Source organism: Pholcus phalangioides, unplaced genomic scaffold (genome assembly GCF_987345545.1).
Source record: "Pholcus phalangioides strain wild (caught in Gottingen) unplaced genomic scaffold, Ppha-v1.0 ptg000007l_1, whole genome shotgun sequence".
Classification (NCBI taxonomy): Eukaryota; Metazoa; Arthropoda; class Arachnida; order Araneae; family Pholcidae; genus Pholcus; species Pholcus phalangioides.
Genome location: NW_028301600.1, coordinates 39,571,650 through 39,596,675, shown reverse-complemented (window position 1 = coordinate 39,596,675; position 25,026 = coordinate 39,571,650). Strand labels below are relative to the sequence as shown.

At 35.4% G+C, this 25,026-nt stretch overlaps 1 protein-coding gene across 2 annotated transcripts in view; it reads right to left on the bottom strand.

The window, feature by feature from the left end:
• Positions 1-25,026, bottom strand: part of LOC149085266 (ankyrin repeat and BTB/POZ domain-containing protein 1-like) — a 103,434-nt gene that overhangs the window by 39,252 nt on the left and 39,156 nt on the right. For both annotated transcript variants that reach the window (XM_089233177.1, XM_089233178.1), the window contains exons 6-7: positions 8,988-9,033; positions 1,665-1,781 (exon numbers count right to left, since the gene is read on the bottom strand). In XM_089233177.1, the coding sequence (XP_089089303.1) occupies positions 1,665-1,781; positions 8,988-9,033 (163 nt within the window). The remainder of the gene's footprint in view (positions 1-1,664; positions 1,782-8,987; positions 9,034-25,026) is intronic.

Here is a 25,026-nt window from a genome sequence, read left to right as displayed (position 1 = left end):
CATCTGAAAAAAGATTTCGAGGAAGACATGAGTTAATCAGGCTGGAGTGATAGTAATTCTGATCATGATTGGTGCAAAAATTCAGCTCACGATGTGGCTATTTTGTTAGAGCATTCATTCATATCATAGAAAATGTTCGTTAGCTGAATCTGAATTTGTTAGCTGAGGCAGAAAAATCACAAAAAATCTTCCTTAGATGAAAAATTTGTAAGCAGAGGCATTCGTTAGTTAAGGTATCACTGTACTTACAGAATCAGTTTTTTCCCAACAATTGTCACAATTTTACATCTAATTAAGAAAATGTCAACCATTATTACGACTTATTTTTCTTCTCTAAGTGTTCTTTGCCCCCTTTGAGTAGATCAATACGTTTCTTGTCTAGGTACATCCTTTAGTTAGTGAACTTGTGTAATTTGTGCCCACTTCCACATTATTGCAGTAAGATTCTATTTTCAGTTTCATTTATCCCAAAAATTCACCCTGACATAATCTCTTGCACAGAAAGTGATTGGTATTCACCACACAATAAAATACAACGGTGTATTCAGAATAAATTGTTAATTTATTCAAAAAATTCCAATTAATATGATTTTTTAAAATCAGTTTGTTGCGCTTAGATATACAGATATTTGGCCGAATACCTAAGCATTATTTAGCCAAACCGAATATTTGACAAAAGGTCCAGATACCAAATAGCAGCTGAATATTTGTCCCACATCTATTGCAGACCAAAATGCCAGATTATATTTCAACCAATGAACCACTGCATAATATTCCTGATGGATCATCACGCAATAAATTATACACATAAACATGATAACTTTTGTTATATAACATAGTCATTATTAATTTAGAATACTCACAGCTTTATTTTTATACAGTAAAGTTTCAGCAAAATTCATGACATTAACATGTATGAATTTTTAGACACTATAACCAATGGAAAAGGCTAAAGAAAAAAGTTAAATATACATAATGTATATTTCAACACATAAAGGGTGTCATCTTCAGAGGAAAGTATAGATATCTAACAATCAATATGATCTCCTTAATATGGGGTCTACATCAAGACAAGTCTGACAATTTTTCACAGGTTGCTCAGCATACAGAATAATAGCATGTCCGATCAAGTTAGATGCCAAGTTCAAAATTAGAGCCACTGTTGTTGGGGTATTAGTATGTAAGAGCTGGTAGGATAACATGGCTGACTAGTTAGGTTGTTTTTGTGGTTGTCGGGACATACGTCTCAAAGATTAGAATTCAAAAGGTATTGGTGTCATAGTGTTGGAATGGCTAGCATATATATACTTTCCATTCATTACTAACTCTTTTTTTATAAGCATTAATATAAATGCTCTCAAAATAATCAAATACAGCTAGAATTTTTCTATTTTACAATTCGGGCCTGATTAAATTCAAAATTATGGTTCTTTTCTCAACGATGATGAACTATATTTGATTTTTCTTGTGGTCTAATATAACATTGATGTTCACACTCTTATTTTTATTGTTCTTCTGTCACTTGTCCATTGTAACTAAGAGGGTAATCACTGCAAAAGGATGAAATAAATTACACATATATAGCTTGTCCTTCAGAATGAAATAACCCTGAGAGGATATATTGTAACCTTACACCAAACATTAAAAAATATAATTGATTGTACCAAGCATTCTTGTTTTTTTAAAAGATTCTGAAATTTCCTCAATCAGCTCTGTCAAACCACACTGCTTTGCAAGGATTTTACAGTCATCTACATCTTCAAAATGTATATCAAGGCTACCTGTGAAAAATAGTAAGCCTAAATTTAATATATATATATGTTAGTAATACTTTATATGTATATCAATGTGATTATAATATTGAGATAACACATACACATGACAACCATATTAATGACCAGATAAAAAATGAATAAACATTAGAATTGAGCTCAAACATAAAAAGGTTAAGATAGATATGTTAGTTATATATAGATGTTATTATCTATTATGTTATTATATATGTTATGTTATTATATATGTTATGTTATTATATATGTTATGTTATTATATATGTTATGTTATTATATATGTTATGTTATTATATATGTTATGTTATTATATATGTTATGTTATTATATATGTTATGTTATTATATATAGACAGTTAAGATATGTTTAACAACATATTTGAGTGATTAACAAATCACAAAAATAATTTCTCAGTAAAATATTTAAAATTTGTGATTGAATTGGTATAAAATAAACCTCTAAAATTTCAGAGTTTTTATATGTTTAAAAACCACTTTGGTTGAATAAATTTTTCATGCAATGTGTATGAATTGCCATTTATTATCTTTTAGACAGCTGGGATTTTAATGAAGTTAGGTTAGACATGATCGACAGCTAGATTTCAACTGTGTCAAAAATTCTCAAGAATTAAATATAATATAATATATAAACCTCTAAAATATATACTAAAATATACTAACTAACGAGTTCAAATGTTTGTGTTCTAATCGATTCTGTCATTCTTATTTTCTCCAGACAATAGGAAAGAGACATTCTTTCAGGAGGGAAAGGAAAGCCTAATAAGATAGTAAGTATCAGAGGTGCCGGTATGATGAAAATATTGGGGAGCCTGCAGTTATCAGACATCCTATATATACAGGATTCAAGGATATAAGGGATTTATTGCATGGTGTCCTAAAAGTTTCGAATGGCCATACAAACAGAAACAGACATAAAAATAACATACTAGCCAAAACTTCCAGGTGGTACACCTAGTAATATAACCCTGGTGAGAACACTTAATTTGTGTGTATGCATACAGATTTTAAAAAAAAAGCGGGAAACTTCATATATTTTTCATTCAATTAACATCATTTTCAGTTTACAAAGAAATATGTTAGAATTCATATTATTCAATAGGAAGCTATTCAGTCCCTACCCTTTATAAAAACCATTTCATGGTCATTAAAAAATTACGGGATAAGGAAAACATGAAGTTGATAATAGATTTTATTTACATTTGAATAAAGTTGAAGTGAAAATGGACATTTTCTTGGGTTAGCTAAATATTATTAATGAGAGAAGAATGCTGTATTACAGTGGTTCTCAAACTTTTGTCACCCACTACTCCATTGCCCATTTCATGGTTCATCTGTGGCTCCCCTCCCCACCCGAATAGTTTAGTAGATATTTTCACTTATAAAAGAACTATTTCAAAGCATAAATGGACAATCAAATCAATGTTTCCAGCTCACAGTAACGTCTCTGACAAATGTTGACAACACCCCCTAGGAGCACTTAGGGAAACACTGTTGTATGAGGATAGTTTACTTGAATAGTAAAAAGAAGAAAAGAATATTGATATTCCCTAATTAATACTGTGTTTAAGTAAAAGGCAAAGTGAACGTGTTCAATTTTATAAGAATTCTATATTCTTATATGTACATTTCAGAACTTTATGAAGTTCCTTTTCAGTAGCAAAAGACAAGACACAAAAAAATTTTGGTACTGAAGAAGAAACTTCACACTGTTCCAAAATACATATAGCAGTCATTTCACAATATTTTGGGTACATCTACAGCTATATCTCTGTGTTGCCTACAAATCTTTATTCTTTCACCCAAGAGGCAATCTCTTTCTATTACTGGTGGTTATGTTTTTAATTTGTTCTAAAAGTGTGCTGAATTTTTATAGATAAATTTATGCTTTTAGTAGCATTAAGATGAAATGTATTATTTTTAAATTTGATTATCAATATCATAGCATTAAAAATTATACTACTTTTTTGAGCACAGAGAAAAAGCTCCAAGCCCATAAAATAAAAAATTGAGGAAATGTTGGCAGCAACAGAAGAGGATAAACAAGTGTTATATAAAGGGTATAGTAAACATCATGCCATTTGTAACACAGCATCTGTATTTAGGTACTACAAAGTAACTGAACAGTGCATGAAAAATAATCAAAAGATCTGTAAATGATTTTGGAGGTTTTAAAGAAAAGGGTGAATCTGAAGACATCAGTCAGAAATAGTGAATATGCCAATTATGAGTTTAATTTAGAAGCAGTAAATGAGGACATGGTTCAACTCATTGAAGCTGCTGAGGAAGAATCAACTTACAAAGATAACATTAGAAGCTATTGGAGTTGCTGAAAAAAAGATCCAGAATGCAAAGAACCTTGGAGTTGGTAGCTCAGAAATATTTTCTGAGAAAAATAAGCTTTTTCTTCTAACCCTTTAAGACTTTTTTTTCCAAACTGAGTACCACTCAGGTCTATCACCATCTATGGGTGATTTACTACCTTAGTGAGTTGTGCTGGAAGTGTAACTGTGTGTGTTCCTAACAGTCTGAATGCATATGTAGTATTGGGTTTGATTTTTCAGTGCCGCCATCTATATTTCAGAAGTGAAGTGAGTGATGTGTTATGATTGAATTACATTTGTGCTGTTTGTAGGTCTGTTGCTCTCTGTGGCGAGACTTTTTAAAGGGGAGATTGGCTCACATTTGCACCTTGAAGTTGGGAACCACAGAAAACCAACTTCAGCCGACCATTATTGTGGTGATGGTGGAGTTCGAACCCAGGACCTTGCGACGTGAGTCTGTCACTATGACCACTCGACCACCACAGCGGCAACACTTTAAGACTGGGAAATTTTCGAAAGCATGAATTTTTGTTACTATCTCACCTTTATGATGGTTCGAGCTCAGGCTTAATGGGATATAGGCTTGCAGATGATTGAGAAAATGGATAAAAATGCACCAGAATTTGAGAAAGTGGAGAAAAAAACATTTACATGTTATAAACAATTTTTTGACAAAAAAAGAAGTAAATAGACTATTCAATCTTGAATGGACAGCATTTTGAAAAAAAATCAAAATACCAAACTTTGTTATGCAAATAATCACACATTTATAAGAATAAACATTTTTTCAACATTATTTTCTTTCAGCTTAGTACCATTTGAATAGAACTGCCTTGTTTCTGATTCTCCGTTTTTTGCACATTTTGCTTGACATGATTTTGACTTATGGACATGTCATTATACATGAGTCAGGGAGTGGCTGTGATTGTAAAGAAAAGTTGGAATTTGACAGTCAAATACCGGTCGAACAGTCAGTATTTGTTTTACTGCCTTTGTGGGGAATCGAACCCATGTCCTCTCTCTCTTGCCAGGAGAGCACCCTAGACCACTAGACTGCAAAGGCAACAAATATCTTGATCTTTCCTTGGAGCTCACGTGCACTGAACGTTAAAAACCTTCGTATGGATAGCAGAAAGTGACATCACTCTTGGATAAGTTGCCATCTGGTGACAGTGTTAGCAATTGTGAGCTTTGGCTGAATTAGGTCTGACTGTCCATGCATGGTCCCATTTAGTGCACACAAGCTCCAAGGAAAGATTGAGATATTTGTTACATTTGTAGTCTAGTGGTCTAGAGACAGGCCCGGATTAACCATTAAGCAAAATAAGCATGTGCTTAGGGCATCAGGAAAAAGGAGGCACCACAAAAAGTTATTGAACTTTTTTTCATGTACAATTTCTCTCCAGCCTGAAGCATATGGCAAAAAATCATAGAATTTTCGATTTACTGTATAATTGAAAATCTTCATTAAAAGGATAGCACAAAAGCAAAAAAATTAATAATATTACAAACTAGAGATCACATTAATGCTGAATTTTCGGAATGAGATTTCATGCAATTTTCATGAAGTAAGCTTGGGCCTTCTTAACAGCATCATGGGGGCCCTTGGGTAAACTGATTTTCTGAGACCCCACCCCTCTCCCTCCTCCCTAGCTAAAAATACCTGCCTACCAATTTGCATACTAACTCTCGCAAATTTTAAACAGATCTAATTGTCATGAGGGCTGTGTTGAGAGAGATTAATTGCCTTGGTCTGTGTCAAAGAGATGCACGCATTAAGAGTAATAGATGACGGGAAATTGAAAATGTACAAATCCTTGTGAGTGGGGGGTTGGAATCAAAAAAACTGCATGATTTCAGGGGTGATGCAATGAATGGGTGATGATGAATTCAAGAGAATTATCTTATCATTAATTATTGTTACTTGTGCAAGCAGGTTCAGCACTCCTCTGGTATATAACTTTAACCAGTAAAATAACCCCAAAAACTCACTGCTGTGTTCTCGGCCTGATGAAATGCGTCATTTTCAAAAAAATTCTGGTTTTCTCTGCGAATCATTCAGTCCAGTACACTCATAGCTTGAAATTTTGCATAGAACGTTTTTTCCTAAATTTTTTTGCAATATTTGTAATTTTTTTCACCCCTGATTTGGTGCTCTGTGCATCACATAGGGCTACATAGGCTAGAGCCACCCTTTTTGGTTTGATCTAGAGCCCCTAGAATATAGGTTTAAAGAAACCTTAGGCCAGAATCACACTAAAAATTTTAGAAAAGTTCTTAAAACTTGAAAAATGCAACCAATCAGCATAACGGGCTAATTGGTTGTTTTTCAAGTTTTGTAAAATATCTTTTATCATACTTTTATAGCGTAATCCCAGCCTTAGTTTGATCCACCGTAGAAGTAAAATAAATGTATATTGCTACTCGAAACTGAGTCAAAGAAAATATACCCAATGAGTGTGGTTCACCAAGAATAAGGTACCTCTGAGTAATATTGGCCAAGCTAAAATTCAGTGGTTGCTTTTGAAACCGGTTCAAGAAATTCAAACAAGCAGTCGAGGGCTAAAATATCTTTAAAAAAACTTTTAATCCTAGTTTGTCTTTTTGGAAAATATGGAAGAAAAATTCCAAAAACTTCCAAAGATATTCCAAAAAACCCCTGGAGATATTATCAAAGACCACAAAGATTTCGACAGCTGGCAGATGCGAAGATAAACCCAGGAAAGAAAATTCAACTGCTCTTGCGGGAAATTGAACCCACGTCCTCTCATTTGCTGGGTGAGTGCCCTAGACTACAAAGCTAACGAATCCTCTTTCCTCACAGCTCATCTGCACTGAACGGGCCGTACATGGACAACTGTCAAAACCTTCGTAGTAATAGCAGAGAGTGACATCATCTTTGGATAAGTTGCCATCTGGTGGCAGTGCCAGAAATTGTGAGCTTTGCCCTGAATTAGGTCTGGCTGTCCATATACAGCCCTATTCATCAGGGCTGCAACTAGATGCTTGGTCAGCCGGGGCCAGCACACATTTTGGGCCCCCCCCCCCCTCATAATGTTGAAGGAGAGGTTTAAGAGTGAAATTTGCATCCCCTCCAGTCCGGCGCTCAGGGTACCAGACCTGCCTACACCTCCCTAGTTGCGGCCCTGCACATACACAAGCTCTAAGGAAAGAGAATTCATTGGCTTTGTGGTCTAGGACGCTCATCCGGCAAATGAGAGGAAAGGGGATTTCATTCCCCACAAGGGCAGTTGAATTTCCTTTCCTGGATTTATCTTCGCATCGGCCAGCTGCTGAAACTTTCATAGTATTAGCGGAGAAAGCCATCATCTTCAGCTATTATCAAAGACTTTGCAAGTAGGAAAAGAAAAGCGTTGGTGGGGGGACCTTCAACGTCCATGCTTAGAAATATTCACACCATAATTCTGCATTAGAGCCTTAGATCAGTTACTTCTGAAATATAAAATTTCATTAATTTTTTTTAAATTTATAAATTCAATATCGAGTAAAATATAATTGTAGGGACCGGGAGAAGGGGGCACAAAATCATTCAAGTGCTTAGGGCCTCCAAAGGTCTTAATCTGGCCCGGTCTAGGGCACTCTCCTGACAAGAGAGAGGACGCGGGTTCGATTCCCTGCGCAAGAGCAGTAGAATTTTCTCTCTTTCCTAAATATATCTTCACATCAGAAAGCTGTTAAAAACCTTTGTATGGATAGCAGAGAGTGACATCATTCTCAGTCCACATTAGTTCAGATAATTGGGGCTCTACTGTATTTTTTTATGCAGGGGTGGTTTAAGCGAGGATGCAAGAGGTGCGGTCTACCCAGGTGGCAGGTTGTAAGGGACGGCAGCTTGGAGTATTACCTGGAGCGTAAGTAATTTTCTTCTAAAAAACAAAATAGGGTTTCCCCAGGGTTCCCTACATTACAGCCCTGTCAGCCTCCCACTAGGGTTGTCTTTAGGGGCAACACATGAGGCTTTGCACTCAGGCAGTGGGTAAGCTCAAGCCATCCATTTTTATTTGCCCATATTGTTATTCATTTCATCTCTAGTTAAAAACATCTAATTATTGACCAAAAATGCAACATTTGTTAATGCTAATATTTAAAAAAAAATGGAGAGAGGGCAAGCTTCTGGTTTTTTGAAGCTGGCTTTTTATTTTAGAATCAGTTTTGCTTTCATTTGAAAATGTCCTTTAGCATTAACGAAAGGTTATTTTAACCCTTTAACTATGCAAATAGTCCAACATATGCCTCTCAGTATGCACAGAAGTAAAATTCCTCTGTTTTCCGAAGTATTGCAAACTATCAGAAAGTGATTTAGCAGGTTAAATGAAAGATATTTCTGTTTTTCTTACCAAAACGTTTTTAGTAAAATACAATAATTTTCAGTTTAAAAAATCTGAAAATGTGCCTCTGGGAATAATTGGAGGTTAATTGGTTATTTCAGTAAATAAAAATTATAAATAAGTTCATGATATTATGAAAAATATTAAAATTTCAAGTCACTGCTTTTCCACCATCAGCTATTTAGATGAGAACGGTTCAATAGTTAAAGTTGAATAAGTCATAATTTTTGGAGTCTCTCTCTCTCTCTCTATATATATATATAACTTTGAAAAGTTAAAATTAAACTCATTTAAGTATATATAAACTTTTTGTAAACTGTCATTATTGAAACAGTGAAATTATAGCGTAAACGTATTCATTTATTGTTACAGGCGTGATTGATATATTTAAGTTAGTTGTTATATATGCTGATTTAGTTAAAATCTATGCCAAGAAATTTAATTATCATAAAGAAGGCAGAGTGTTTAGGAACTTTTGACATTAAAAATTGATTATGTAATACTTACCAGTATAGAGATACTGCAAAATGCTCCTGAAGGCAGGAACAGTAACCTGGAAATAGATTTCATATGGGTCACAAGAAGTTGTAAAATAACACATTTATTAGTTTGATGACCAAAGATGCAAATGAAGTGATGCTCGTTCGTGATGTAAACAGCGTGCACCGAGTTTGCTATAAAAACTATTGTAAGCACAGTGTGCACGGAATCGGAGTAGAAATATAACTGGTTGTAATTGAATGCACGCGTATGTATCTCAACGTAAATGATCGATGTTTTAGTTTGTGTACTTGCACAAGCTGCAAGTTTAAAATTAATTATTATTAGATCATTTAGGATCCTTACATCACTCAGACATCTTAATGGCAATGAGGCTGTTGGAGTAATTTGAACCCGGAAATTAAATTTGAAGATGTCTAAAAATTCTGAATTTCCTGAAGTAAATTTGAAAATGGAGCAGCCTGAATCTCAAAAAAACCAATTTGCAGTTGGAGCCGTTTAATGATGCTGATGATGAATGGTCTACATATGTCAAATGCTTGGAGATGTTTTTTGAAGCAACTGATACACCGGTTGATAAATATGTTCCCATGATGCTAACTTTGTTGCTGAGCAAAACTTATACATTTCTGCAGAACTTGATGACTCCTGCAAAGCTGAAGGATGAGTCATTTCAAGAACTGGTTGCGGTTTTACAAGCACAGCTTTCACCTCCTCCATTACTCATACGGAAATATTTCGATTTCACAAGCGGAATCAATGTGTCGGGGAGACAATTGCGAATTACAGTGCATTGTTAAAAAAATTGGCGGAATATTGTCAATTTGGAAACTATTTAATGGACAGTCTTTGTGATCGATTTGTGTGGGTTTGAATAATGATTCAATCCAAAAGCGACTAATGAGCGAAGATAAACTGACTTATGCCAATGCCGTGAAAATTGCGACAGTGATGGAAACTGAAGCAAAGGATACTGCTGAATTACAGGAGAAGTCTGTCTCTAATGTGCATCGAATTGTGATACCTAAAACTGTTTCCAAGAAAAAGCTTAATGAAAATGCGCCTAAGAAAGCTCAACAAAGATGTAGGTGCTTTTGTTGTTCTAGCAAATTTCATTATGCTAATAGCTGTCTAGATAAAAATTCATTTGTCATAAATGTCATCTTAAAAGCCATATTGCTAGACATTGTAGGACAAAACAGACAAAAATGTATAAAGTCAATGAAAATTCTGTTCATACATTGCGTATGGCTGATATGCTTGAAAATTGATTGGAAAATTGTTTTGAAAGTTGAACTTGACGGTAAGAAAGTTGAAATGCAATTGGACATGGGTACTTGCGTATCCATTGAGCCATTGCCATTAAGCATGTATAAATGACTTTGTTTTAAACATAAAATTCGTGAAAGTCAAATGTGTTGCTGAAAACCTTTTGCGGAAAGATTCTTAAACCTGCAGGTGAAGTTTCTGTGAAAGTTAAATATTATGATCAAGAGAAAATCCAAAAGTTATATTTAGTTGACCGAGGTGTCAATCCAATATTTGGATTAGATTGGTTCTCGAATTTCAAATTGAATTGGGAGGAAATTCATAACATCAATGATGTGAAGAATAGTCAAATGTAAAAGCGAAAATGCGGAAGTTTTACACATTTTGTCAGATTATGCCGATATTTTTGAAAATGTTATTGGTAAATTCAAGGTAACCAAGGCGAGACTATATTTGAAAGATAATGTGAAAGCAAAGTTTTATAAGCCTCGCCCAGAGCTATATGTGTTAACAAAACCTTTAGAGGCTGAGTTGAAGTGCTTACAAAATTTGGATATTATTGAACCGGTAAATTCTAGTGAATGGGCTACCCTGATCGTACCAGTTATTGAAACTGATGGATCGATATGAATATGTGGCAATTTCAAAATGACTATTAATCCAGTGCTGGAAGATGATGATTACCCTTTGCCACGTTTAGAAGATATTTTTGCAAAATTGAGTGATGGCAAAAATTTTAGTAAAATTTATTTGGCTCAAGCTTATCTTCATATGGAAATTGATGAATGCGATCATGAACTACTAACTTTGAATACTCCAAAAGGCCTGCTTCAGTGTAAACGATTAGTGTTTGGTATTAAAACCACACCAAGTATTTGGCAACGTGCCATGGAAAATGTTTTGAAAGATATTCCTGGAGTGGATGTTTATCTAGATGATATTAAAATTGTCTGGCCTACAGTGGCTGTTCATAATCAAAAGTTGAGAGAAGTGTTGAAACGATTGAGTGGACATGGATTACGTGTAAATTTATCCAAAAGTGAATTTTTAGTTGATAAAATCTATTATTGTGGACATGTGATCGATAAAAACGGCTTGCACCAAAGCCAAAAAAAGGTTAAAGTCATACTTGATGCTCCTCAACCAAAAAATGCAAGCGAATTAAAATCGTTCTTGGGATTAGTTAGCTACTATAGGCGATTTATGCCGAATTTAGCATCTACACTTTATCCTTTGAATTAACTTACGAAAAAAAATGTAGTTTTAAATGGTCCAAAGAGTGTACAAGAACTTTTGAAGCTGTTAAAAAACAAGTTTCCTCGGACCAGGTTTTGATGCCATATAATCCTGAATTATCGATTGTGTTAGCTACTGATGCATCGCCTGATGGCTTAGGGGCAGTTATCTCACATATTTTGGAAGATGGATCGGAGCGTCCGAACTCTTTTGCATCAAGAACTTTAAATTGTACAGAATGTAATTATTTGCAAATTGATAAAGAAGCGTCAGCGATAGTTTGGGGAATCAAGAAATTTCATTTATATTTATATGCAAGATTTTTCACACTCCTGACGGATCATAAACCATTGTTATATATTTTTGGGCCTAAACAAGGACTTCCTGTTCTTAATGCGACTCGTCTGCTCAATTATGCATTGTTTCTAAGTGCTTTCAACTATGATATTAAATATCGTGAAACTGGAAAACACAGTAATGCTGATGCTTTATCCAGATTACCAATAAATGTGAATGAAAATTTTACATGTGATTCAACTGATGTATTTCAAGTTACACAGCTTGAAATGATGCTGATCACTGCTCATGAGATTGCACAAGCAACGAAATCAGATGCTGATGTCAAAATTTTGTATCAGCGTTTGAGATCTGGTGAAAGTCTTGGACGAGTAGCTCAAGGACAAGATGATGAGTACAGTTTAAAAGATGGTGTTATTTCCTATGGTCATAAAATTGTGATTCCAAAAAAATATCAACAAACTGTATTAAAAGAACTTCATTGAGGGCATTTTGGTGTTGTCAAAATGAAAGCCTTAGCTAGATCGTACATGTAGAGGAATGGAATAGATCAAGATATTGAGGATCTGGCTCAGAATTGTACCAGGTATTCACAATATACTAAAAATCCACCAAAAGCTTGTCACTCGTGGGAATGGCCTTCACGACCTTGGGATCGTATACATATAGATTTTGCAGGTTCATTTTTTGGTGAAATGTATTTACTTGTGATAGATGCATATTCAAAATGACCTGAAGTATTTCGTATGAAAACTGTAACTAGTAATGGCACTTTATTGAGACGTTAAAATCATTATTTAGTCATTATGGACTACCTAATACTTTGGTATCTGACAATGGACCTCAGTTGGTGTAGCATGAATTTGAAAATTTCCTGAAAAGTAATGGTGTTTACCATATTAGAACCTCACCGTACCATCCTAGTTCAAATGGTCAAATTGAAAATTTTGTACAAACTTTCAAAGCTGCCATGAACCGTTCACGATTTGAACAGGGTAGTACAAAATCGAAACTTGAATCATTCCTAATGCAGTATAGGAAAATGCCACACATGATGACAAAAGTATCTCCAGCAATGTTATTTTTGAACTGTGATATTCGAACATGCTTGGACTTGTTCTGTCCCCAAGAACATGTCGAAAATAAATTGGATAATAGAAACATAAATCAAGAATTCAAAATTGGACAAAATGTTGCAGTGAGAAATTATGGGAGACCTGAACAACCCAAGTGGACTGTTGGAAAAGTGGTGGAATGACAAGGATTATTAAATTATTGTGCAGCTGTTTGTGATGATATATACCATCGACATGTGCATCAAATACGAAATATTGGTGATAATGTTCCTCTAACTAAATCTTCTGTTCTAGAATATTTTTCAGGTAGTCAACCCCTAGTGTCAAACCTGCCGATAGAAGATAAAGACAATGCAGAGAATTCTCTTGTAAAAAGGACTAGTTCGACGGAAGATCCAGGTCTTTGACCAGTGCCACGCCAAACTTCAGAGCTGAATGAAATTCCTGAACCGGTTGTCGCAGCGTCCAGCCCAGAACCAGAATGGATTCCAAGATGAAGTAAAAGGCAAGACCCCACTGGACAGACTGAACTACACTTCATTTATGAAGGGAGGAACTGTGATGACCAAAGATGCAAATGAAGTAGTGCTCGTTCGTGACGTAAACAGCATGCGCCGAGTTTGCTATAAAAACTATTGTAAGAACAGTGTGTGCGAGGAATTATAATTGAACTAGAACTATAACTGGTTGCTGTAATCGAATGTGCACATATGTATCTCAACTTAAATGATCGATGTTTTAGTTTGTGAACTTGCAAGCTGCAAGTTTAAAATAATATAGTTGCATTAAAATTAATTATTGTTAGATCATTTCAGATTCTTACATCACTCGGACATCTTAATTAGGTCTTAATAAGCATGGCCGTATTGGGGGGACCTGGGGTTCTGCCCCCTCCCCAAAATGTGAGAAAATGACTGAAAAAAGATGTCCAAATCTATTGTTCTATCACTTTGGTCCCCTTCCAAACAAAATTTCTGGCTATGGGCCTGTTAATAAGGGGTTTTCTTTAACCTTCTTTTTGGTAGAAGCTTTTCAAAATGTTCAAATCTGCCATGGCATTTTCCGGCCATACCTTTTTCTAATCCTCACATTTGCTGTGTACCTCTTTTCAGCAGGAATATATCAACACGCTCACAAAACTAGTTTCTTTCCCCCAAAATTCCCCCCATTGCACCCTGAGTGGCAAGCAGGAACTCCCCCTCTTATGGTGTCCCTTTGGGGCTGCTTCACAAGAGCAGAAAAATATACTCGAGGAATGAGTGCATATTTTATTGTGTGCTTTCAACAAGCTTTATATTCAAGTACTGCATACAACAGGATATAAACATTTCCAAGCCATAAAAGAATACAATGGCTTCTGTAGAATGCTGCATACTTTGTTAATTGACAACTATAATTGTAAGTTGTTTATTAATTCTAAAAATGGCGGGAAAAGGGTTTTGTACTATATGCCTGTTTTTTTTCCAGACATAGGAACTTTTGGCTATTTCCGAGAAATACAAAAGTAACACACAAATTACACACAAGTAATTCCCTTGAAGGGGAAAAAATTATTTCAAATAGTTGCAGCTTTCCATACGACGGGCTTCTCAATTTTTTTCTAGTTTTCCTTTTTGTCACTCAGACATGATTGACAAAATAATTTTTTATTGTCATGATCCTAAGACAATAATATTTGTTAAATGTAACTAAATTATAAAGGGGGAAATATAAATTCGGCCAACAATAGGATCATTTTGTAAGGGCTTCAAAAAAATTTTTTTTATCTGACACCAGAGTCAAGACTATTTATGCATTCTAAATTTCAAATTTACAGCTCCATCAATATATGTATAAATATATTCACACAAAGAAAAATATAGAAAATTCTGAAAATAAGAAATGTACAAAGAAAAAGGATAAAAAATAGAATGCATACAGCACAAAAAAAGTACAATGGTGTCTCGAGTTTTGACTTTACTATATAGTTTCATTGATTTCCCTTTCCCTTCATCCCTGAAAATTGACATTGCAGTTCATTATAGGAGATCAGTACAGCAACAGCCGAGAGAGTATTTGTTTTCTCCCCATTACTCGGCTGATTGTACTCAAAGGAACAAGAAAAATAATAATAAATAAAAAATAAAAATCAGAGCGTTTGAATTTGCAAAATCCATGTAATTATAAAGAATATACAATTTACGCCTCCTTGATGGTTGCCACAATGTAGATCAATAAATAACGAAATTTAAAGGCAGCCAAAAGCCAAAGCTACGAATTCCGAACGAAAGGCAATTGTGTACTCTGAGTGAGGATGAATTTGTTTAAGTCAACATGGAGTAGTGTTTCTCTAGCAGGATCCAGCATCTAAAATGCAGTCGGGGGATTCCAGCTCAGTTTTTTAAAGAAACTCAGATCCTTGAAGGAAAACAAGATTGAATCAGATGACAACAAGATCTTAGCCGATACATGCTGAAGAAATTTTTATCACTACAAGTACAGAATGAAGAACATTTAAAAAAAATCAAATTTTAATAAGTTTTTGTAAAAAAACATATTTCATTACATTATTTGCAACAATATCGAAGAATAATTTACACTTGGTATTTCTATGAGAAAATAAGTATGTCACGATAGAGATTAATTCAAGTATAATAAGTAACTGGCACCCATTACTAAACATTGTTTCAGGCTTGGAGCATCATTAGAAAAATATGAAAAAAAAAATTCCCTTTCTCCCCAGATAACTTTGTTTTTGCCTGCACCGAAACCTTTGGTGAGAACTCATTTCTACATACTGATGTGTTCTTTTAATATCAATTAATAATAATTAATTTTTTATGAGTTTTATTTCGATTACTTATTCTAACTTACACTTTTGTTTAAATTGCTCATATTTTCATGAGATTTCAGTCCAGGGAAATTTCTGGGAATCTGATCACTCTGATTCTATATTTTTTGGGATGATAAAAACCCAGGAAGCATTAAGCCTTAGTTATAAAAGTGCTGGATCTCAAAATATTAAAAAAAATCTCTTTAAATCATTATTGTTTCAGCAAAGTTCAGGTGAATTCATTCTAAGTCAAAGGCATACACATAATTTTTGTCAAAGGGGTATATTCATCAACTTTTTTTCTTCTGAAGAGAGAGGGTTAACTTCTACTGCAAAAAAAAATAGTAAGATGTCAGGGCGATATGATCGAAGTCTTCAAAATTTTCAATGGGATGGATAGGATGGACCACAAATTATTAGTACACCGTCAATTGACTGCTTTTACAAGGGGACACCAGTATCGATTGGTAAGGAACAATGCAAGGTTATGGTGTTGCAGGGGGGGGGGAATTTTTCACTAATAGGGTTGTTAATAAATGGAATAGCTTACCCTCAGAGGTAGTAAATTGTAACACAATTGACACGTTAAAAAAGAAATACGATAAACATGTTGGGGTAAATCGAGAAGTTATACATACGTAGAATTAGACAATCATAAGTATTCTTATGGGTATTGTATAATATTTCATAATGTATATATATTGTTTGTAATTACATTTTTAATTGGGTTGCTGTATTTTTGAAATACTCGTATATGGCATCCATATTTATTATGGATGTCCTCTTAGGGTATTATTTATTAGGACATCTTTTTCTCAGCCACCTCGGTGGGCATTTTGACTGTTGTGGCATTGTATTTGTATTTACACCTATGTATACAAGGTCTCACATGTCTTTCAAAAGTGATAAAAAATTCTAATGTGTTGATCATTTAGTCTATTTACTGCAAAAATTGAGTTCATCAAATTTTAAACTAATGCTTCTCTTCTCGATGGTTTAATAAAGTTCCTTGAATAAGTAAGACAAAAAAAGAGTTTCTGCAGTCTCCTATCCCTCTCCACTGACAATCTAGTGTGCCCCACTGAGCGTAGATCCTAAGTAATAGGTACAGATTACATACTATGTGCTATGGAATGGGTGATAAATCCGGTAAGGAAAAAGTTTACTCAACATGATAAACTAATCATTCTAACTTAATTTTTTATTCAAAGGTTAGACTGAATTGTAAGGTGATGTAGAATTCGAAATTATTTTAATATTGTGCTAATAATAATGCGCTAATTGGTCATCTTGCTCCATGACTAAATCCTGGTTTTGGAAACACAACTTTGCTTATAATATAAATTGGACTCTAAATTAAACAGCAAAAGCCCGGATAAAACACATCATTCTTTTCAGTATTTCTTCTTTTATGTAGAACAGCCTTCTCCTGCAAAACGTTTTGCAAAATACAGTTTCCAGAAAAGAACGGTATCTGTTATTAAGAAGGTAGGATTGAAGAATAATTTCATTATGCATTATAAGACATTTTTTAGCCATACAATATTGACGATATATTCCCACATGGAGCTTAAGAAACAGAATTTGCAGTGCATAAAATTTTGTTATGAATGTTGATTGTCATCAGAATAACTTCTGTATCAAATATTACTTCTGTATGAACAAGGGGACACCAGTATCAAGTGGTAAGGGAGAATTCTAGGTTGTGGAGTCGCAGGAAGTTTTTCCTCTAAAACGGTTGTGAATGAATGGACTAGCTTACCTCTGGGGTTCATGAATTCCAACATGATTGACAGGTTTAAAAAGAAACATGATAAATGTATTGGGATAAATCGAGAAGCTATCCATACTTAGATGAAACCATAATTTTTTATGTGCAGTATGTATATTTACATTTTATGATAATTATTGGTTTTTTATTGTTCTTATTGGGTTGCAGTATTTTTTTTTTTGAGACAAGGTGACTTGAGGATGTCTCAACAACGTGATTTACCGGAATCCATGGCATGGCGTGTTATAGGCAGACTGGAATCCGGGCAAACACAACATAGTGTCGCGGACGCTGTTGGAGTCACCAGAAGTGTTGTTGCAAGGCTGTGGAATCGATTCCAAGAAACAGGAAATGTTAGACGTCGACCAGGGCAAGGTCCGCCACGCGCCACTACAGCAACTGATGACCGGTATATACGGTTAACACTTAACAGCCCGTCGAAACAGAACAGAGAATGCTATGCAGCTGCAAAGACGGTTGCTCTTGGCAACAGGACAAAGGGTGTCCAGCCAAACAGTACTTAATCAGCTTCATGAGGGAGGGCTCTATGCACGTAGGCCAATGGTCTGCATTCCGTTGACCCCACGCCACCGTGCAGCCCGAAGAAGATGGACTGCTGAACATCGAGATTGGGAGCAACAGGATTGGAGCCAAATGCTGTTTACAGACGAGTCCCGATTCAGTCTGGAGTGTGACACCCGACGTGTTCTGGTATGGAGGGACAGGGGCACTCGAAATAACCCCGCATTCGTTCGTGAAAGGTCACAATACAGACGAGCTGGTTGGATGGTATGGGGTGGAATCAGCATAGGCGGACATACGGACCTGCATATCATTCGGAATGGCACTTTGACGGCCCGAAGGTATGCAGACGAGATACTGGACCTCATCTCATCCCTTACGCTGGAGCCATTGGAGATTTCTTTGTTTTCCAGGATGATAATGCCCGACCGCATAGAGCTCATTTGGTGGAGAACATGCTTGAAGCTAAAACAATACAGCGTATGGAATGGCCAGCGTGCTCTCCTGACCTGAATCGAATCGAGCATGTTTGGGACATGCTTGGACGACGCATTGCTGCGCGACCAAGGCTGCCTGTTACTGTCCGAGACTTGCAGATTGCACTTCTTGAGGAGTGAAACAGTATTCCCTAAAGTCTGATCGATAACCTCATCGCATCCATGGCAAACAGGTGTGCAGCAGTCTTAGCTGTTCGAGGAGACCACACGCCCTATTAAAACTCATGCATCATGTCTAAACAGTACTTTTTTTTATCGTTTACATGTAACCAAATTGTTGCCCTAAATCATCTTTTCATGTTTTTTCCATATTTTCAAAGAATTAAAGCTTAATTCCAAATTTTTTTACGTCTTTTTTCTGTATTGCGCATTGATACGCGTGTACTATCCATTGTATGCCAATACGTGGCTGTCTCGCACGGTTTTCTTCACTTTTTTGCTTGCTCCCCTAATTGTTTTGAGCAGCTATATTTTATTAGCTGGTTCACATTTTCTTGCAATTTTTGTATGATCAACAATTTTTAAAATTGTAATTTTATTTTAAAATAAAGGGTGTTGGAGGACTGAGAGTATACGTTGGCAGTATAGGCTTACCTCCCATCAGAAACTATTCCATTTTTTAAACAAAATATGCAAGTAGTACCCCCACCGGGTAAAAACCCAAGCATCAGTCATGTTAAAATAGTTTTATTTAAACAAATCTGTTGTTTTCTGTTAGGCAAATTTTTTTCAAATTGATTTATTATATTCATCAACTGTTTGCTTTAGAGTTTTATTTTGATTGCACAAGAGTGTGCAGCTGCATCAATTTTGTCCTTTAAGATACCTATTTTTATTTTTACTTCTTTGCCCCCTCTTCAGGGCCGGATTAATCATTAAACAAAATAATCACATGCTTAGGGCATCAGGAAAAAGGGGGCACCAGAAAAAATAATTTTTTTTAATATAATTTTTTTCCAGCATGAAACATCCGCCACAAAATCATAGAATTTTGGATTGATTGTATAGTTGAAGACTTTCATTAAAAGGATGGCACAAATGCAGAAAAATTAATAATATTGCAAACTAGGGATCACGTTAATGCTGAGTTTTTGGAATAAGATTTCATGCAGTTTTCATAAAGTAAGCTTCGGCTTTCTTAGCAGCATCATGGGGCCCGCCCTTGGGTAAACTGATTTTTTGAGGACTCCCCACCACTATCTGCTAAGAATACCTGCCTACCGATTTGCATACTGACTGTCGCAAATTGTGAACGGATCTAATTGTCATGAGGGCTGTGTTGAGAGAGCCTAATTGCTTCTAGTTGTGTCCGGGTGAGACCTACGCATTAAAAGTAAGATATGATGGGAACTTGAAAATATTCAAATCTTTGTGAGAAGAGGGATCATCTGCATTGTTTCAGCTGTGTTTTCAGACTGATGAAATGCATCAAAAATTGTGGTTTTCTCTGCAAATCACTCAGTCCTCCAGACCAACTGTGGCCCCTACTTTCTGCCATTAGGGCAGTGTTTCTCAACCGCCAAGCCGCAGCCAGGTACCGGGCTTTGAGTAGTTTATTGCTTCATTTATTTCCTAGTAATCATTTGTATAGCCAGGCCTTCCAGTCACGAAAAAGAAATCAATCGGGTTGCAGGGTTCTAAAGGTTGATAACCACTGCCCTAGGGGATATAAGCTTGTCTCAGGAGACGCTGCCTTTTCAGTTTCATCCAGAGCTTCTAGAACAGCAGTTCTCAATCTTTTTTGACTCATGGAGCCCTTTTGAGTAAAAAAATTCTATGGCAGAGCCCAGTAGGCCAATTTTTTCATTATTCATCAAAGTTACTGATTTATTTTTAAATATTTAAAAATACTTATAATTATTTAAATTTTACTGTTTTCTTTATTTTACTCGAGTGGCTGTGGAGCCCCTGGAGAATGTACAAGGAGTTCTAAGGGCTCCGTGGAGCACCGGTTGAGAACTTTGCTCTAGAACATAGTTCCCCAAACTTTCATTCCATCGCCCCCCTCCTCAAACAATTTTTCTCTCATCGCCCCCAACTCAAGTGCACCCATATGATCCTATGTTATATTCGAACCTTCTATCACCCCTCTGGACCATAGGTGGAGATAGACTTGGAAGTCTGAGGGGCACGGTCATTATTGCTGGGGGGGCACAACGATGATGATGTCAATTCATCTATACATATATGCATTAGATCAGTCGACTTCCCCTTTGATGCTGGGGGTCCCCACACCCCCCCCCCATATCTCTGCCCATGCTCTGGACCATACCATCGCCCACTTTAGGGAACACTACTCTAGAATATAGGTATGAAGACACCTTAGGCCGGCATCACACTATAAAAGTTTTAGAGAAGTTCTTAAAATTTGAAAAATGCAACTAATCAGCATATTGGGATTGTTGGTTGTTTTTTCAAATTTTGTAAAAGATCTTTTATCAAATTTTTATAGTGTAATCCCAGCCTTAGTTTGATCCACTAATAAGTAAAAGAAATGCTAACAAATGTATATTGCAACTGGAAAATGTATCAGAAAGAAAAGGCACCCAATGCCTGTGGTTCACCAACAATAAGGTACCTCTGAGTAATATTGGCCATGCTAAGATTCAGTGGTTGTTTTCGAAGCCAGTTCATGAAATCTGCACAAACAAGCAGTCGATGGTAAAAATATCTTTAAAAAAAATTTTCATCTAACGTCTGTCTTTTTGGAAAATATTAAAGAAACATTCCGAAAACTTCCAAAGATATTTCCAAAAAAGAATTCAAGAGATATTATCAATGACTCTGCAAGTAGAGAAAAAAAAAAGAAGAGGAAAGAGATTTGTCTGTGCTTAGAAATATTCACATCATAATTCTGCCTTAGATTAGTTACTTCTGAAGTATAAAATTTGGTTATGATTCATAAAATATTTAAACTTTGCTTTATCATTATCCCTTGCTCTATTAAGGTTAGAAAATCTATACCATAATATATGAGGATCATTTCAAAAATAACAGTTGATTGGTTATAAACGAGAAGAAATGTGTGAGAGAGATAAAAATGTATTTATCAATGGTTTCAAGCACATATGTGAGAAATCTTCACTATGACCAAGAGGTCAGGAGCTGCCCAAAGTGATGAATCAAAAAAAAGAAGAGAGGAGGTGGAAAGACACACAGAGACAGACAGTCAGGAGAACTTGAGTTGAGGAGGTGAGCTGCTAGCTCGGAAAAAGAAAGGAGTGTGGAATGTTCGGTCCCCAGCTTTGCGATTGTTATGAGGATAATATATATATATAATGTGAGATGTATATATGTATATAAGAAGTCTATTTTTAATCAAGAATAAAATTTAGGAATACCCAAAAGGCTCGTGGATTTTGACGAGTTGCTAGTTTTTGTCTCCTTGATATGGCATGATGAGTAAACTAATGGCTGCGCTAATGACAACATACATATCTGTACCCTTTTCTTAGCCATACTGCAATCTGTGATATAATGCCTGTGTGTGTTTTATGTGGAATGCAGGGGTTTGTTGTAACAAAGGTTGACTGTAATAATGAAATTTCATGTTGCAGACTGGAAACATTCTATACAATGAAACCTTGCTACAGCGATACTTGATATAAAGATAAATCTCTCTATAATGATATTTTCTCAATTCTTGTTTGGAATCAACTATAGTCTAATGTTAAATTTGTCCAGATACAACAATTTTCTTTTTTTAAATAAATCTCTCTATAAAAATATTTTGGAAGCTACTACAATGATATTTTATTATATCTTGATCAAAATCGCCTTCAATATATTTTTAAGCTTGTCACAAAATTTAGAGAAAACTTAGTCGAGTACAATTTTGTTTGAATGGAAATTTAAAACTTTTTAACCTGTTCATATGAAATTTGGTTTCAACAGGATGATATTAATTTTAATTGAATCCATTGTGTTTTATACCAATGATGATCAGGGGATCTGTGAAATCAGTCAATGATTGAAAAAGATGTAGTGATTCTTTGAGATGCACTGGACTAAAAAAATAGATTTTAAAATCTGCCCTCTTTTCTTTCTTTTTTGCAAATTATAAATAATGCAAATAATTATTTGCATTATTTATAATTTTTGCAATGATAAACAATAAAAGAAGACGAAAATACATGTAATCAACATTCTTTAAATGAAATCTTGATGAAGGAAATTGATACATGATTATTGAATGACCATTTTTATAACACCAATTTTAAGACAAACTGACTTACCAAAAGCATTTTTATTGATGTCAGGTGACAACTTGGGTTTTTTGGTTTTTCTGGGGACATACATATTTTGCACCACATGATCATCGAAAGCATTAATGAAGCTGTTGGTATTGTTACTTTTTTGTGTAGCACATAAAAGTTTAATACAATAAACACTTTTACAGAAGCAAAACATCAAATTGAATTTTATCATTTAGGCTAAATAATTAACAACAATTTTTTGTGACAAATTGATACTTATGAGTGGATTTTCTGGTAGTACTAACAATGACAATTTAAAAGAGATGTCAACAACAGCATAGATTTGGTGGCACATGATGACAATGCTGATTCTGGATACAATGATAATCTCTCTACAAGGATATTTTTTTCTTGGTCTATCTGCAGAGTATCATTGTAACAGGATTTTACTATATTTTTAAAAAATTTCAAAAACACTCACTTTTACACATTCAGAAACCTGATTATTTTTTATGATTAAAAGATAATGAAAAATACGCTAATCCAGCACATATCAGACCAGAGTGTACCAGATTATCGAAATCGCCTGATTGCTGAAAGTCAATTGAAAAAGCATTAAAGTAATATAAACTTCTGCACAAACATACAATGACATGCTTTTCTATGCTCACAGGAAAACCCGACTAAAAAACGGCGGACTACTGGATGGGCTGGATTATTGAGTCAACTGCATGTAATTCTTCTCACCTCTATCTCACAAGTTACTCAAATTGTCATTCTGTGATTTTGATGCAAATTCATGTGTATTCAATTTAATTCCTTATCTAGTCAACAGATAACTTTTACATATTGCATAATTGAAATGTTTGATATATAATTACTATGTTAATTAGCTATGACCCAAAATCATTTTTTAGGTACATCAATAATGGATGTAAGGGAGCAGTTGTCCTCCTCTCAATAGGGGAGTCTAGGGTAGAGAGCAGTGTAGGTATGTGTAGTGCTTTCAATGAGTTTTTCACATTTCAATAGAGAATACAATATTCAATGTACGGGTGTTGCCTGGATTAATAAAATCCTCAACAATATTCAAGTGGAAGATGTGGAGGTCCTAAATCTTGTAAAAAATGTATGTGCGAGCAAAGCACCAGGACCAGATTATATCTATCCCAGGGTCCTCAGGGAATGTGCTAATGATTTATTGGGGCCAGTTGCACAGATTTACAGGAGTAGTGTTGATGAAGGTATCATCCCAAGGGATTGGAAGCTTGCTAATGTTGTTCCGATATTTAAAAAGGGTAGTAGAAAAGCTGTGTTCAATTATCGTCTAGTGAGTTCGACAAGCTCCCTCTCTAAAATTTTTATCAAAAAGCAATTGGTGAAGTGGCTAGACGAGAATAATGTATCGTTGGATAATAAGCATGGGCTCAGGAAGGGGAAGTCATGCGTAACTAACCTCCTTTGCTTCTATGATCACATGACTAAGGCCAGTGCCATCTTAATGTATGGGTCCATCCGGGCACAGCCAGGGGCCTTAAGAGAACAGGGGCCTCACAAAAGTGAGAGAGATCTGTTTGAAATTTTCTAGAATTTGTCAGGTAGGGCCTCAGAAAAACCACTTGGCCCATGATGCTCTTAAAATGGCCCTGACTAAGGCTTTGGGTAAGGGCAAAAATGTAGATGTTGTTTACCTTGATTTCCAGAAGACATTCGATCGTGTCCAACATGGTAAACTCTTGAAGCGTTTACATGAGATTGGAATTGGGGGCAACTTGCTGAATTGGATAGAATCGTGGTTAAGAGATTGGTTGCAACAAGCTATGGTGAACGGGGAATTCTTTGGTTGGACAGACGTCACAAGTGGAGTTCCTCAGGGAAGTGTCCTTGGCACCATACTTTTTTCACTTTTTATCGATAAACTCGATCAGGGTATCGATGGGATCACTAGCAAATTCGCAGATGATGTGAAGCTAATGGGGGTAATCGGGAATGAAAGCGATAGGGAGTTGCTCCAGACCAACTTAAACAGGATTGGAACATGGGCAAATGAATGGAGCATGATGTTTAACACATGATAAGTGCATGGGTGCTCATTTTGGTTCAAACAACCCATGTTTCACTTGCTAGGTGAATGTGGTGTCATTATCCCGGATGCAACTAGCGTGACCAATTTGGGAATTCTCATTGACGAGCGGCTTAAGTTTCATTTTCAAAAAGGTCTTTTTGTGTTCGCTTAAAGTCATTCTTCCGCTTTTCCTAGGCTTAGTTCGTCCTGGACTAGAGTATGCTGTAAGGTTTTGGAGACCATACCTACAGAGGGACATAGACTTGTTGAAGGGGTGCAGAGAAGAGCTAGGTGTATCCTTATT